Source organism: Trachurus trachurus, assembly GCF_905171665.1.
Source record: "Trachurus trachurus genome assembly, chromosome: 6".
NCBI lineage: Eukaryota > Metazoa > Chordata > Actinopteri > Carangiformes > Carangidae > Trachurus > Trachurus trachurus.
The window spans coordinates 31,450,680-31,466,655 of NC_139897.1; the positions used below are offsets into that span (position 1 = coordinate 31,450,680).

Below are 15,976 nucleotides of genomic sequence, written 5' to 3' on the forward strand. Positions count from 1 at the left end.
ATAAAACAGAGTCTGACCTCAGAGTCTCCAGTCTACAGTCTGGACTCTCCAGAAAACCACTCAGACCCTTCACTCCTGAATCCTGCAGCTTGTTTCCACCCAGGTCCAGGTGTCTCAGGTGGGAGGGGTTGGACTTCAGAGCTGAGACCAGAGAAGAACAGCTGATCTCTGACAAACTGCACCACCTCAATCTGAATAAAGAATAAAAGAAGAAGATGAAATGATTGATGATTGATCAGATGTGTCCTGATCAATGATCAGTGTGTAAATGAGTAGAGGGACTTTGTCCTTGTGTTGTTGTGGATCATCATCATGTGGCCTTCTACACACATCATCCACATGTCAGCACAGATACATCAGCTGCTGCTGACCTCAGATCAGTCTGTCAATATACAATCAATATCTGATCAATACCTGTTGGACTAAACACTGACTACAACTCTCTGATTCAGGACTGAACTGGATCAAAGACACACACACACACACACACACACACACACACACACACACACACACACACACACACACACACACACACACACACACACACACACACACACACACAGAGGATGATAAACTGTGTGTGTGATTAGTCGACTCTAATGTTGTGAAAGTCGAGTCGACGTCGACTAGTCGCTGATGACGTCGTTCATATTTTTCCTGTCATAACTAAAATCACAGGAGGAGGGAAACGCTTTGCAACAATCTGTATCCACTGACTGGTTGATAGAAATCAGTACAGAACAGCAGGTAAAACAACATATAACATTGTAACACAAACTCCTATAGAAGTGAAAAGAAAATACTGGAGCTACTGTGTGTTAAACAATGAGGGAGGAAAACGACACACAGGCCTCGTCACCATCACAGTCCTGCTCAGTCACAGTTGTTGTTTTCCGATCCTGGTTGATTTGTTGTTGTTGTTGGTTGTTGTGCGCCATGTAACGCTGCATATACAAGCAGGCTTTTTTTGTGTGTTTGTTTAATTGCCTGCTTAGTCGGATACGGTGGTGCACTAGTGTTTTTTTTTCTCTCAATGTAAAGCGGTGCGCTAGTGTTAAACCAAGTTTACCAAGGCCGTGCATCAGCAACAGAAGACAATTTAAATCAATTAGGGTGACGGATTAGTTTCATTCAGCCACTCAGCTGTTGTTTCAAGCAGCTCTCCTAATCAAGCTCAAAACGTCTATGTGGAGCAGTAAAGTTGACTAGTCTGTGTAATCCCTCACACACACACACACACACACACACACACACACACACAGCAGCTTCACCGGCCTCATCTACATCACATTTGCTCAGCTACAGTGGCTGATCTGAGAACAGCTCATCATCATCATCATCATCATCATCATCATCATCATCATCATCATCACCATCATCATCACCATCATCACCATCACCATCATCATCACCATCATCATCACCATCATCATCATCATCATCATCATCATCATCATCACCATCATCATCACCATCATCACCATCACCATCATCATCACCATCATCATCACCATCATCATCATCATCATCATCACCATCATCACCATCATCATCATCACCATCATCACCATCATCACCATCATCATCACCATCATCATCATCATCATCATCATCATCATCATCATCATCATCATCATCATCATCATTACCACACTGACCTCTGAGTGACCTCTGACCCTTCACCTTCTACCAGCTGCAGTAACATGGATTATACAACAAGTAGTTCCGACCAAGCAATCTGATTGGTCAATAAGACATTTAGAACGTGCTCAAATCAGCATTACAGCACGGCTGACTTATCACTGAAAATATTACTTCGCCATGTCATGTTGTTTACACATCTCCATGGCAACATGGACTTATACACGTTAGACACCTTAACTCCCAAGGGTCTAAACGAGGACTTTAACATCAGACCTTTTATGTGATCTTTTTTTTTTTTTTTTTTTTGTGAGCTCTTCTTGAGCTTTGTTGGTGGGGGCTTGATGAAGAAATTGAACATTGTGAAAGAGTCTGTGTAATATTGTAATATTTTAATAATGTGTAATATTGAAGATGATTCTCCCCTGATATATTTTCCATTGGGGTCGACTGTGACGGGTCTTGGTATTTGCTATCTTGTTTCTTTTGTGTTATTTGTTATTTGTGATTTGCTATTTTCTATTTGTTTATATTCCATCTTTTGTGATAGATGGTCTCTTGAGCAGTTCTGCATATAATCATTACAGTAGTCACTTCTCATGTTGTATTAATCATGGGGGAAATCTACTGTTTGGATTATATGCATATTTGATCGTCTATATATATTTTTTGTGGTTGGATTGTTCCTTACCTAGCTCAAGGTTATAAATAAGTGAACTTCAATATATGTTAAATCTTTAAACATGATTGAAATGTTTGGAATATTAATGTGATAACCTTGTCCTAGACTTTGAAAATTAGCCATCCTATTACTAGAGGCGCCTCTAATTCAGTAGATCTGTATGACGGCCAGTTAGCCTGATGGGTGTCGGTCTATTTAATTATGATGTTTGACTATTTCTGGATGTTTTTGATTATTTCTGTATGTTTTGATTCTACACAGGAGGGGTTTTGATTGATACGTTCCCTTTTACCATGTGACTCACCATGTGACCCTCGGGGGCAGATTTAAAAGCGGGGCGTCTAATGTTGTATGAGTTAGTCTGATGAAGAGCTATGAGCTCGAAACGTTACCACTACTGATGTGCTAATAAATTTGCACATAAGGGAGCTGATGTGTGCGGTCTCCTTTTTTCACTTTTCATGTCCACATTTTTGAGGCCAGCACCTACTGCACTGGATGTGCGCGACCGTCTACTCTTTGAACATGGACTTTTCCCCCTTTTCTTTTGAAAAACGTCATTTATTACTCGTGAAAATAAATCACAAACTACACTGACCTCCTGTAGGTTGTTCCTGACAGCTGCCAAAGTCACATTTATAGAACAATTATGTTATTTTATTTTTTGTTAATATATTGTAAACTTCCCCGTTGCAGCCGAGAGGATTGTCTCCCTCCCATGTGTGTAACGTTACAAAGTCGGAGAGACACGAGTTGTGATCGTGGTGAATATGTTTTTTTAAATATGTCCTGGAGCTGAATATTTCATTGGATAAAACGGAGGTGATTACCTGTATGTTTCTCTCTCTCCCTCTCTCTTGCTTGTGCCTTTTGGGCTTTTAAATAATCTGTAGTAATCGTTTGGCTTTCTCTATCAGCTGTGTCGGCGACACGGCGCTATAACTTCATTTACATGCAGAGTTTGCGGTTGTAGAAGCTACATCTGTGAAAGGAAAAGAACGGCATCTTTGTTATAATTTGGGCGATCATTTGTGCAGTATTGATTTAGTTCGGGAAAGTCCGAGACCGCGTTAAAACGGTTAAAACATGAACGTCAGCTCAGAGTTCACTCATCTGGGACTAGAAAATCATTTCTGTTGCTAGGTCGTTACTAAGATTCGGACTATTTGCTGTAGAGGTGAACTAGGTTCCATTACACATAGGAGTCTACTGACGTGACTGATTGTGTTTCAGTTATTAGTCAGACCCCATTTATTTCCATGGAAACGGGAAGCACACTCGCAAAAAACTTTACATTTTGAGAGCAAAACGTCCATCAACATGAATATTTATTTAATTATACGCTCTATTTTGTTGGTAATTGTTGTATAATCGCAATATTACCCTCGAGGGTGTGCTTAAACGTAATTTGAGCACTTCGGTGATGCTTGCGGACCTCGGCGCACCCTCTCGGGTAATATTGCTTAAGTCACAATCAGTCGCTGCTTCAAACTGAACTTCACACATTTTAACTGAACACAGACAAAAGTCCAACAGGTCCAGTCAGTGAACTCACCTCAGAGTCTCCAGTCTACAGTTTGGACTCTCCAGTCCAGCACACACAACCTTCACTGATGAACCACTCAGGTTGCTGTGACTCAGGTTCAGTTGTGTCAGGTGGGAGGGGTTGGACTTCAGAGCTGAGGCCACAACTTCACAGTGACTCTCTGAGAGTTTACAACCAACAAGTCTGTGAAGAGAGAAAATATCAAATGTGTCAGAATCAAATGTGTCAGGTGGAGGCGGAGCTACGAACTGAGAGATGTCCTGACCCAGCACATCGACATGCTGCTGTAGATGAATAATTGTACAGTAGATACTGTATGCACTTGTAGTTGTAATCTGATTCTTGTTTATATTTAAATTTTTTACTAGAAGTGCTAAACTGAGAAACTGAGAAAAACTGTAATAGAATACTCAGGCAGGATACTCGGGCCACACTGGGATCCAAACGCTCTGAGGGATCAAAGACGGGGTGAAGGCAGAAGAGAGGAGAGGAGAGGAGACTCACTTTGGTTTATGTGATGTAATTTTACAACTTAATGAAAATTGTTCTACAAAAGCATCTATTTGTGTAACCATTGTAACAACTTGGTGTCACCAGTGTGAACAGTGGGAGGAGACTTCAGCAGGTTCTGTGCTGTGTTCTTCTGTTCAATACAAACTTTGTTTACATAAATATGGTTTAGATTTTAGATCAAATCATCTTTTCTTTGTAGCTGAGGAGGAATAATGTAAATATCAAGACACATGATTATTATGAGGACTGGTGTATGGGAATACAGTAATGGTCTTGGAAATGGTCTTGCATTGGTTTGCTCTTGGACTTGGACTTGGTCTGGACCCCCTCAAAGTCTTATGGCGCTTTTCCACTACTCTTTCACAGCACAGAACGGCACGGCATGGCTCGGCACGGCTTGGCTTGGTAAAGGTGCTTTTCCACTACAGCTGAGTTCTCTAGTACCTCCTCAGCGGGGGCGGAGGCAGCACGGGGGTGATCGTGGGGCGTCTCTCTTTTTTCGATCCTCTTGTCAGCTCCAAACTCACTAGTCTGCACCTCGTTAACAGACCACAGTGTGGTTTTACACACAGCAACATTTGACTCGGGTGAAGGGAGATCAACAGTCTCGGTACAGATCAGCTGGCGCTGTTGCCGCTCTGTTTTTTAAATTTCCAGGTTTGAGTCTCATGTCGCTCGCACTCTTCCAGTGAGGATGCTCTGTCCAATCAGTGGAAGGCAGTCGGCTGACGTCACGTTATAGTATCGCTTTGGCTCGCTTGGAACCTGGGCCGAGGCGGTACTAAAAATAGTACGTGGCATAGGCGCCGATCCCGCGGGTGCTCCGGTGCTTGAGCACCCACTGGCAACGCTGAGCACCCACTGGCCAATCGGGATGGCCGAAAAATTAAAATAAAATAAAAAGAGTGAATAAATGAAACTTGTGGTGAAACTGTATCTTTACTGAAGGGAAAGATCTCCGCACACTTGGATCTATGCAATTTCACTTTATTAAAGGCTAAGCTTTCGGTCTCAAACGACCTTCATCAGAGCAATACACTCTGAAAGAAACTGTATCTTTAAAATGAACTGCATTTACTTGAATCGTATTATCCAATTAAAATCATTACAGCTCTGTGCGTGTACACGTTAGCGTAGTCACGTAACCAATTGGTTAATCGGATTTGGCTGCGGCAGCAGCAGCGGTGGTGGCGGCGGTAGCAGCAGTGACAGGGACAGCAGCAAGTGTCAGCAGGGACGAAAGTACCTGAGGGGTGTACTGCAAAGCCAGTTTCGGGGGTTAGCGAGGTATGTTGAGTCTAAAGCCAGGCTGTCCTGTACTACAAAGGTGGCTCTCTTTTAACCCAGCTAGATCACCACGGTAAAGCGCAGCTGTTTCACTATTTAACTCATTTACAGCTGGCGTGACTTTTACTTTGAAAGTCCAGAGGATCTGGATCAAAACGGAGCGTTTGTACGGAGGGAGAGATCACACTGATCCACTGCTGTTTACTTTCTCTCTGAGCGTCTCCGCCGAGAGTTGTCTCCGCCTACAGTTGTTCTCCTCACCCGTTGAGCTGAGCGTCAGGAGCTCATTATATATTAATCTATATATTTTACTTCTATATACAGTCAGTGTCACACTGAAAGAAGTTGTGCGCTCACAGCAGGAGAGATAATCAGATGGATAATCGATAAAGTTAATCATTTCTGTGGCCATGAATGAATTCATTTCAATGTTTCGCCTGTTATATCAGTGTTGCCCAAACGCAAATCTTGTATAGGTCTACGCTGTTTTCACATTTACAAAGGTCGTTGTTGTCTTTGTACAGAGACAATATGAGATTTGCTTGTAGCCACAGCACCTAAAAAATCCACTGTTTCCATCCGCACATCCAGCCTCGCTGTCAATAGACTGTGTCGTAGTTAGTTGTGTTTGGTGACTATATCTATGCAATAAAAGTCAGTTTGAGACAATCATTACCTTGGTGGTATTCATTTAATTTGAGCACGAAAAAAATAAAAAATAAAATAAAAAAAATGAGCACCCACGGGCAAAAACATAAATCGGCGCCTACAGTATGGTACGTGGTACCAGGTGCTAGGGCTAGTGGAAAAGCAAAAAAAGCGGGCTGTGCCGCGCCGTGCCGCACCACTGGAAAAGCGCCATTAGTCTTGACTTGGTTTTGGTCTTGACTTGGTCTAAGGTAAGGTGGTCTTGACTACAACACTAGCAGTCGTACTAACACCTGGAAACATCTGGATAAACTGAGGTGTAAGACTTGAATAAAACCAAAAAAGTCAACATAAAAGAAGAAAATAACATGTTCTTGATTAAACAGCAACGATCACAACGAGCTGGAGATCAACATGTTGGAGCTCACAGCTTTTACTACACCTCCAAAAATCACAACTGACCTGTAATGAAGTCAAACTAAGAATAATGAGAATAAATGAAACTGTGTTTATGTGAACTACTGATCTAAACTACTGATCAATAATCATATTGATCATGTCTGGACTCACCGAGCCTTCCTGCAGTTCCTCACAGCTGGGATCAGTCTCAGTCGTCCCTCCTGTATTGTGTTGTACTTGCTCAGGTCCAACTCGTCCAGAACCTGCTCTGACATCTGCAGCATGTAGGCCAGAGCTGAACACTGGATCTCAGAGAGTTTCTCTGATCTGTTCTCTGACTTGAGGAACTGTTGGATCTGCTGATGAACTGACTGGTCCTTCATCTCCGTCAGACAGTGGAAGATGTTGATGCTTCTGTCAGGAGAGATCTTTGTCTTCTTTTCCTTCAGGTTGTTGATGGTTCTCTGGATGGTTTCTGGACTGTTGTCTGTCTGACCCAGCAGACCCCCTAACAGCCTCTGGTTGGACTCCAGAGAGAGGCCATGAAGGAAGCGAACAAACAGGTCCAGGTGACCATTTCTACTTCTGAAGGATTTCTCCAATACTCTCTTCAGGAAGTCATCCAGGGTTGAATCAACATGTTTTTCTCCCAGGAACTTATTGAGGACCTGTGTGTTCCTGTTGGTGAAACAGTGGAACATGTAGACTGCAGCCAGAAACTCCTGAACACTCAGATGAACAAAGCAGTAGACTGTTTTCTGGAAGATCACACTCTCTCTTTTGAAGATCTCAGTACAGAGTCCTGAGTTCACCAAGGCCTCTGTGACATCCAGACCACACTGCTCCAGGTCTTCTTGGTAGAACATGATGTTTCCTTTCTTGAGCTGTTCAAACGCCAGCCTCCCCAGCTTCAGAAGAACTTCCCTGTCGGCCTCCGTCAGCTCCTGTGGACTCATCTCATGTCCTTCACCGTACTTGTTCTTCTTCCTCTTTGTCTGGACCAGCAGGAAGTGTGAGAACAGGTCAGTCGTGGTCTTGGGCAGCTCTCCTCTCTGGTCTGTGGTCAACATGTGCTCCAGAACTGTAGCACTGATCCAGCAGAAGACTGGGACTTGACACATGATGTGGAGGGTCCTGGACGTCTGGATGTGTGAGATGATTCTTCTGGACAGATCTTCATCACTGGACCTCCTCCTGAAGTACTCCTCCATCTGGGCGTCAGTGAAGCCTCGGACCTCTGTTACCCTGTCAACACATGTAGGAGGGATTTGATTGGCTGCTGCAGGTCTGGAGGTGATCCAGACCAGAGCCGAGGGAAGCAGATTCCCCTGGATGAGGTTTGTCAGCAGCACGTTGACTGATGACGTCTGTGTGACATCAGACACAACCTCCCTGTTGTTGAAGTCCAGTGACAGTCGGCTTTCATCCAGGCCGTCAAAGATGAAGAGAAGTTTACAGACAGCCAGCTGCTCTGCTGTGACCTTCTGTAATGTTGGATGGAAAACATGGAGGAGCCTGAGAAGACTCAACCGTTGATCTCTGATCAGGTTCAGCTCCCTGAACGAAAGCAGAGCCAGCAGACTGACATCTTGGTTCTCCAAGCCCTCGGCCCAGTCCAGAGTGAACTTCTGCACCGAGAAGGTTTTTCCAACACCAGCGACGCCGTTGGTCAGAACCACTCTGATGTGTCTCTGTTGGACAGGTGAGACCGTAGAGACGTCCTCTCTCTGTTGGACAGGTGAGACCATAGAGACGTCCTCTCTCTGTTGGACAGGTGAGACCGTAGAGACGTCCTCTCTCTGTTGGACAGGTAAGTCTTTAAAGATGTCGTTGCACTTGATTGTAGTGCCAAGGAGGGTCTTCTTCTTGGACGTTGTCTCCAGCTGTCTCACCTCATGTTGGGTATTAACCTCTTCACTCTGTCCCTCTGTGATGTAGAGCTCAGTGTAGATCCTGTTGAGGAGGGTTCCACTTCCTGTTGCCTCAGTTCCTTCAGTCACTCGTTCACATCTGCTCCTCAGACTGATCTTATGTTGATCTAAAACCTCCTGCAGACCACGATCTGCTGAGAGAGAAGAGACAGAGTCAGACTGAAGACAGAGAGTCTGACAATCTGATCAGATTATTTTCATCAGCTACAGAAAAACTACAGACACCAAAGAGAAGGTTTGAATCATCATCTTAAATGTCAGTGCTGTGATGGAACAATGACTCTGGAGAAAACAACAGGTCCTGGTTTCACAAATGACCACATCAGCAGACAGATGTTCAGTCTCACTTTGTATACAGCTGCTCTGATTGGCTGTCTGCAGCTCACCTCTGGTTCTGGGTCTTTGTCCATGATCCTTTAGGACATCAGAGAAACCACTCTTCTTCCTCCTGTCAAGACATTTCTGGATCAACAACATGTCACAGCTCCACATCTGAGCTCTGATTGGTTAACCACCTCAAGGGGGCGGGGCTTCATGCAGCAGAGGAGCAGAGAGAGAGAAAGTAGAGGAAGACGAGTGCAGAGAGACGAGCTGAATGAAGACCTGGTCCTGAACTGGTCTGGTTTCTGTCTCTGTTTATCTGTTGACCTTAAATCTGGACTCTAAAACAAACTCCCTGTTAGTTTGAGTCTCTTCATTTCTGCGTCGTCTCGTCTGGTTTTTACTCCAAATGTGTGAAATGATTGAGAAGCTGTTGGTGATGTTTTCCTCTTTCAGACACTGATCATGTGTTTGATGTTGGTTCTGGACTGAGTCCTATCAGCTCTTTAACTAATGAGCTCCTCATCCAGACGCTGCTGTGTGGCTCTAATGAACCTGTGTTGGAGCTCTGATCCAGTGTGAGGAGACTGAAGCTGACAACAGAAGCTTCAGCAGCTCCACCTGAGCTTCACTACATGTTGTGGAGAAGCTCAGACAGTCACAGACAGGAAACAGGAAACACTGATAACTGCTGTCTGGTTCCTGACTTTTCAAAATAAAAGTCTGTGTGTATCAGCTGCTTTAATCTCTACTGTGACTTCAGTTTAAAGGCTCAGACGTGTGGATCATTAAAGTGTTGGTGCAGCAACGTTCACACCGACTGAGGCCGATGACACAGGAACATGAGGACGCTGTGCTTCATCAGTCTGATGGACAGAGTGTGTGTGCATGTTTCTGTCTCTGAGGTTTGTTGTGAACTTTCAGAGTCTGATGGATCTGGTTCCTGGTTTCTCTCTGTTTCCTTCACATGAGTCTAATGACTGAATCATCTTCAACTCAGTTTACAGTAGAAACCGTCTCTTACTGTGACTCTGGAGGTCCAGGTCCAGGTCCAGGTCCAGGTCCAGGTCCAGGTCCAGGTCCAGGTCCAGGTCCAGGTCCAGGGCTGAGGTCTGGAGGAAGCTCTCTGGACCAGTCACTCTTCATGGACAGACAGATGGATCCTGGAGACTCTGCTCTCAGTCTGTGGTTCTGACCTCTGCAAACACAAACGTGTTTTTATTCACATCACATTGATCACTGATGGCACGGAAGATTGTCCATCGTGTTTTATTTTGAAATTTACCGGATCCTCCGTGAGTTTCACTTCCTGTTTTGAGTGATCTTATCGATTGATGTGTGCTGGTTGTGTGATATTTTTAATGATCATAATTGGCATTAAAGTAACCTAATAGTAACTAAAAGTAATCCAGTACATAACGTTAATTGTGTGATACTTAGAGTAAGTTACTGATTACATTTTTAAAGTAACCCTCCAAACCCTGCACACAGGTCTGAATCTGGTTTCTTACTGTGACTCTTGAGGTCCAGGTCCAAGACTGAAGTTTTCAGGTTTTCCCATGGACCGGTCACTCCTCATGGACAGACAGATGGATCAAGACACACCCAAATGCACCGAGGACAAACTATAATCACTTCCTTGTTTGATCCAGTTGTTGACCTCCACCACTCATTGTACTTTGACTTTAGATATGAACACGTAGAAGCCGCCTGTGACGCTGCTGCCCATTGGAACGATGCGTCAACGCGGCCGCCATCTTGGGCAGGGGGAAGCCGTGTCTACTTACTGCATTAGTCTACAGAGGCAGAGGTCTATTAACCATTAAAATCACCATAACTCACTGAATATTCAACCGATTTTCAAGACCTTCGGTTTATTACCAATGTCAGACATACATTTATGATAAAACATAGAATGATATTTTATAATTATCATACATACATTTTACATACTCAGACACACACCCACATGCGTACATACACTGAAATTTGTTCTACAAGGGTCTGACTGCTTGTCAGACGTACTATATGTCTATGGTCAGAAACTCCTGACCCAAGATGGCGGCCGTGTTGACATGTTGACAAGCCTGGAGTGGCATCTATATCTATATATATATCTATGACTTTGACATTAAATCCATGTTCATCTAGCCTGGTCGCGCCCACACTAGTGACGTCACGCCTCGCAAAAGCGCTGCTGACTTCTAGTCTGGCCAACCGTGCTATTAACTCGATTTCTGTCTCCCGAATTTTCGGGAACTCCACCCTCTTTTTCGAGAGCCAATCAACGTCGAGCCTCTCCAACGGCTCTGGGTAGAGGCGTGTTCAAGTGCACGACTTTCCAATGTTGATAGGTTGATACTCAGCACGTCAGAGGAAAGAGCGGTGTGATTGGTTTAAGCTTCGACACCGCCTATTCTGGCTTCGACCAATAGCAGACTGAGGCATTTGAGGGGGGCGGGTAAACCAGGTTTGAAGGATGCGCTTTGAGAAATGGATTCTCTTAACGTCTTGGCCAGACCCAATGCTGAGTATCAACATTGGAAAGTCGTGCCAACCAGGCTAATGTTCATCCAGTCACCGTGACCTTTGACCTTTGATGTTTGTTCTGAGTTTGAAGAAGTTGTGTGGAGGTGAATCTGAGACAATGTGCTGACGTATGTACGGACTACGTCTGACTCTTCTTCCCTCCACAGTCCACCCAGACAAACTGACTCTTACACTCTGACACAACAACAACAATAATAATAATAGTAATAATAATAATAATAATAATAATAAAGTTGACACTAAAGTAAACACTCACTCGTCTCACACTTCAGTTTCTCTCCTTCTGCTCCGTTCACTCTAAAATGGCGTCTGAACACCTTTACCTCCTCCCTCTGCTCTGCAGTTACAATCATTTATTGTTCAGTTTAAAGTCCATGTTGACAGAGCCTCCCTCTGTCAACATGGACTTTAAACTGAACAATAAATTATATTGAGGAAGTGACTTTATATAGTAGAGTGGCGCCACCTGCTGGGTAACTCCTGGTATTACACCTGTATGGACAGGTGAACTCTGACACCATGAATAAACAGTGAGCTGAGATCCAGCTGTGGTAGAAGAGCTGCTGAGAGATTTAAAGACACTCCACTACAAGTTACAGCTCAGTCTGTTCTCTGTCTTATTCATCACACATGTTGTCATCAACTAATTTGTGTCTCAGTGTTGTAACTTAACTCGGCCCGGTCTGGCAACACGACCATATATGGAAAACACAACCACAACTAAATGTAAGTCCACACAGAAACCAGGAGGATACAAGGAGAATCATGATGAACTCCTTTTAGAAATGCACTCATTGACATAATGTGTTCCCTAGCCCCTTACCCTAACCTTAACCATTACTCTTAACCTGATTTAAACCTAATTATAACCTAAAGTCTTAACCCTCAAACAGCCCTTGGAAAAAGTGAGGACTGGTGAAAATGTCCTCACTTCCCCTAAATGTCCTCACTCTGTGGTTAAAAACTCACGACGGTCCTCACAACGTCGTAAATACAAGAACACACACACACACACACACACACACACACACACACACACACACACACACACACACACACACACACACACACACACACACACACACACACACACACACACACACACACACACACACATCTTACAGGTGTTTTTCTGTGGGGAACAGAAGCTGATTGTGCTGAGTTCATCTCTGACTCTGAGATTAGAAAGAATAAATTATCATGTGTAACAAGTGGGCGTGTCACTGGTGGCCAATTACATTATCAGCATTATTTTCATCCCTCTCTCTGATTGGTTCAGGACGGCTACTTGCTACAGTGGACCTGATGTGTTCAGAGGAGGAGGAGGAAGAGGAGGAGGAGGAGGAGGAAGAGGAGGAGGAGAAGGAGGAGGAGGAGGAGGAGGAGGAAGAGGAGGAGGAGGAGGAGAATGTGTGTTCATGTTGCTGCTGTTGATCTGTATGTGGCTGATTTGATGCTTCTGCTTTTATGGAGGTGAAGTATTTGATGAATTAAAGGGAAAGTTAAAGGTCAAAGGTCTCTCTTCTCTCCTCCCCCTCTCGCTTCCTCCCTCCCCCTTCTCTCTCTCTCTCCCCTTCCCTCCTCCCCTCTCTCTCCTTTCTCTTTCTCTTCCTCCCTCCCTCTAAGTCTCTCCCTGTCTCCCCCTCTCTCTACGCTCTCTTTCTCCCCATTCTATCTCTCTCTCCTCCCCCACTTCCTCTATCCTCTCCCTCTTTCTCTCTGCTCCCTCCCCCTAAGTCTCTCCCCCTCCCTCCCTCTTCTCTTCTCTCCTCCCCCTCTCCCCTCTCTCTCTCCTCTCCCTCTTTCTCTCTGCCCTTCCTCCCTCCCTCCCTCTTCTCTCTCCCTCTCTCCCCATCCCTCCCCCTCTCTCTCCTCTTCCTCTTTCTCTCTGCCCTTCCTCCCTCCCCCTCTCTTCTCTCTCCCCCTCTATCTTCCTCCCTCCCTCTAGGTCTCTCCCTGTCTCCCCCCTCTCTCTTCCCCCCTTCTCTCTCTCCTCACCCCTCTTCCTCTCCCTCCTCCCTCCCTCCCTCTCTCTCTCCCTCCTCTTTCCTCTCTCTCTCCTCTTCTCCCCCTCCGTCACTATATCACTCTATCCTCTTTCTATCTGCCCCCTCTAAGTCTATCCCTCTCTCCTCCCCCCTCTTCCTCTCTCTTCTCTCTCTCTATCCTCTCCTTCTTTCTCTCTGCCTCCATCCCTCTGTCTCTCCTTTTCTCCCCTCTCTCTTCCCCTCCCTCTCTCTACGCTCTCTTTCTCCCCCCTCCTCTTTCTCTCCTCCCCCTCTTCCTCTCTTCTCACTTCTCTCTTCTCTCTCCTTCCTTTACTGTAGTGAAGTTGTATTTTGATGATGTTTTATTGTCCAATCACGTCCCATCGTTTGTAGCTCATTAACAGCGTCACATGTAAACGACACTAATAACCATTAAACATTAATTATCTAGATCTAATAAGTTGTTAAAAAGATTTGATGTGGTGAAAGTAAAAAAAAAGAGAGAAATGAACTATTACATGTTTTATTTTAACTTTTCTACTGATACTGATGTGGTTGGTGTAGAAGAGTGATGATGTTGTGCTATGAAGGGAGTTGTCCTCAGGGTGGCAGCAGAGGCTGGTTAGACTGGTTGACCTCTTGACCTGTCTGCATGTCGGCCATATTGAAACGTGTTCCAGGAAACAAACCTACAACGAAGCTCCTGAGTCCGTTTTTCTAGAATATCGTAATATAACGATTCTTACAGTTCAGTCTCCTCCTGCTCCTCCTGCTCCTCCTCCTCCTCTACCTCCTCCTGCTCCTCCTGCTCCTGCTCCTGCTCCTCTCTCCTCCTCCTCCTCCTCCTCCTCCTCCTCCTCCTCTTTCAGGTCCAGCTCCCCGTCGCACACACCGATCAGGTTCGATTCCCCGGTGCCGCCGCCGGGTGAAGCCATGGTCGCTCACATGTGTCGGTGCAGAGCCAGAGGTCCGTCACCAAAATACCTCCGCCCCCACCGACAGGACAGCGGGGAGTGAATGTCTTATAAATAAAATACAACCACACGACTGCACACATGCCTTAGAGATATAATGTATGAAAATGTTTCAGGTGTTAAAATACACTTTTAAATGCAACATGGTGGTTAAAATAATGTAAAGTTAAGTTTTTACACGTCTGTGAACGAGGAAGAGAAAGGTTCCGACCGGAAACAGTGACATCATTTCCGTTTCACGTGTTAATTAAAAAACTAAAACTGATAGTTCTTGCATTCAATTTTCTGTCTTTATTCATAATGTCTTGTTCAACACATTCACTGTAAACCCATGAATCTGCTCCTCCTCCGGTTCCTCCTCCTCTGACCCCGGGCCTCAGTCCCAGCTCGGCCCGGAAGAGACGCTCGGTCCCCGGTGCAGAGCTCCAGGATGAGCTGCTACATCAGGGACGGGGGGGGGGGGGGGGTGTGTGGATGATTGATAATACACACACAATGATCGATTCTATTGATTAATTGATTAGCTCAGTGGTTCTCAAACTTTTTTTTTTTTTTTTTTTTACACCAAGGACTCCTAAAGTGAAATAAATTAGACCACGGACCCCCAATGGACATAATTTCTTTGCAAACACCAGAAATAGCCTACACAATTATTTGTTCTGAGACCGAAGAACATTGCTTTTTTAGTCCTGTTCAAATTAGGGCCAATGCAGTGAGTTTTTGGAAATATTGTAGAGAAATTTCTTGAAAAAAAGTAAAAAAAAAAAAAAAAAAAAAAATTCTAGAACACAACTGGTAAAAATTTCCCCAAAACGTGTTCATAAAATATAAATTGTCATGCTTTTGTGGAAACGTTGGCCCACACACATATAATGTTATGTTTAATCTAAGCACACAGTATTAAAAGTATCTGGGTTTCATTAAATTAAACAAAATGTGCCAAGCGAGCTTCCAAATAAAAGCTAAGCTTGCTTAGCCTAAATATTATATTATATTACTGTATTTGACGTGCATACAAGGCTGTCGTAGTAATTGTAAATGTATTATAGTCAAACGTCCGTTAAATTTTCAACAAAAACTTTTATAACATTAAACGAACAATGTGATTCACGTTCGATACTCACGTTCCTACTGCCATCCATACTAACCATATTTCGTATATCTGTAACCATTAGCATACAAAACCAATAGTAACATTTAAAAGCTTTTTATTTCATTATAGGCTGTGAACTGAACAGGGAACGAAAGACACAGGAAAACAGGACACAGCTTAAAAATAAAACACTCTACAAAGGAACCCACCAAGGACATAACACTAAGACAAGACACAGATACACAACGGGGACGCAGATACAGTACTTGCAGTAACACAGTAAAAATACTTAATGTATTTACAGCACAACAATAAAAGTAGTTTCTGGAGACAGTATCAGAGTAAAAGTATTTCTTTCAAGGTATCACAGTGAATACTTCTCATTTTTACAGTAGGCTAC

General features: G+C 44.1%; 2 protein-coding genes across 2 annotated transcripts in view; both read right to left on the reverse strand.

Annotated features, from left to right (window-relative positions):
* Positions 1-15,976, reverse strand: part of LOC310987534 (NACHT, LRR and PYD domains-containing protein 3-like) — a 192,529-nt gene that overhangs the window by 152,415 nt on the left and 24,138 nt on the right. The window contains exon 11 of the mRNA XM_083973841.1: positions 18-191. Within this exon, the coding sequence (XP_083829967.1) occupies positions 18-191 (174 nt within the window). The remainder of the gene's footprint in view (positions 1-17; positions 192-15,976) is intronic.
* Positions 5,539-11,107, reverse strand: LOC310987229 (uncharacterized protein; the record flags this gene model as incomplete). Its single annotated transcript, XM_083973419.1, has 5 exons — positions 10,483-11,107; positions 9,996-10,169; positions 9,037-9,098; positions 8,612-8,784; positions 5,539-5,643 (listed from the first exon to the last, which is right to left on the reverse strand). The coding sequence occupies exons 1-5, from the start codon at positions 10,548-10,550 to the stop codon at positions 5,539-5,541; spliced, it is 582 nt and encodes a 193-aa protein (XP_083829545.1). The 5' UTR covers positions 10,551-11,107.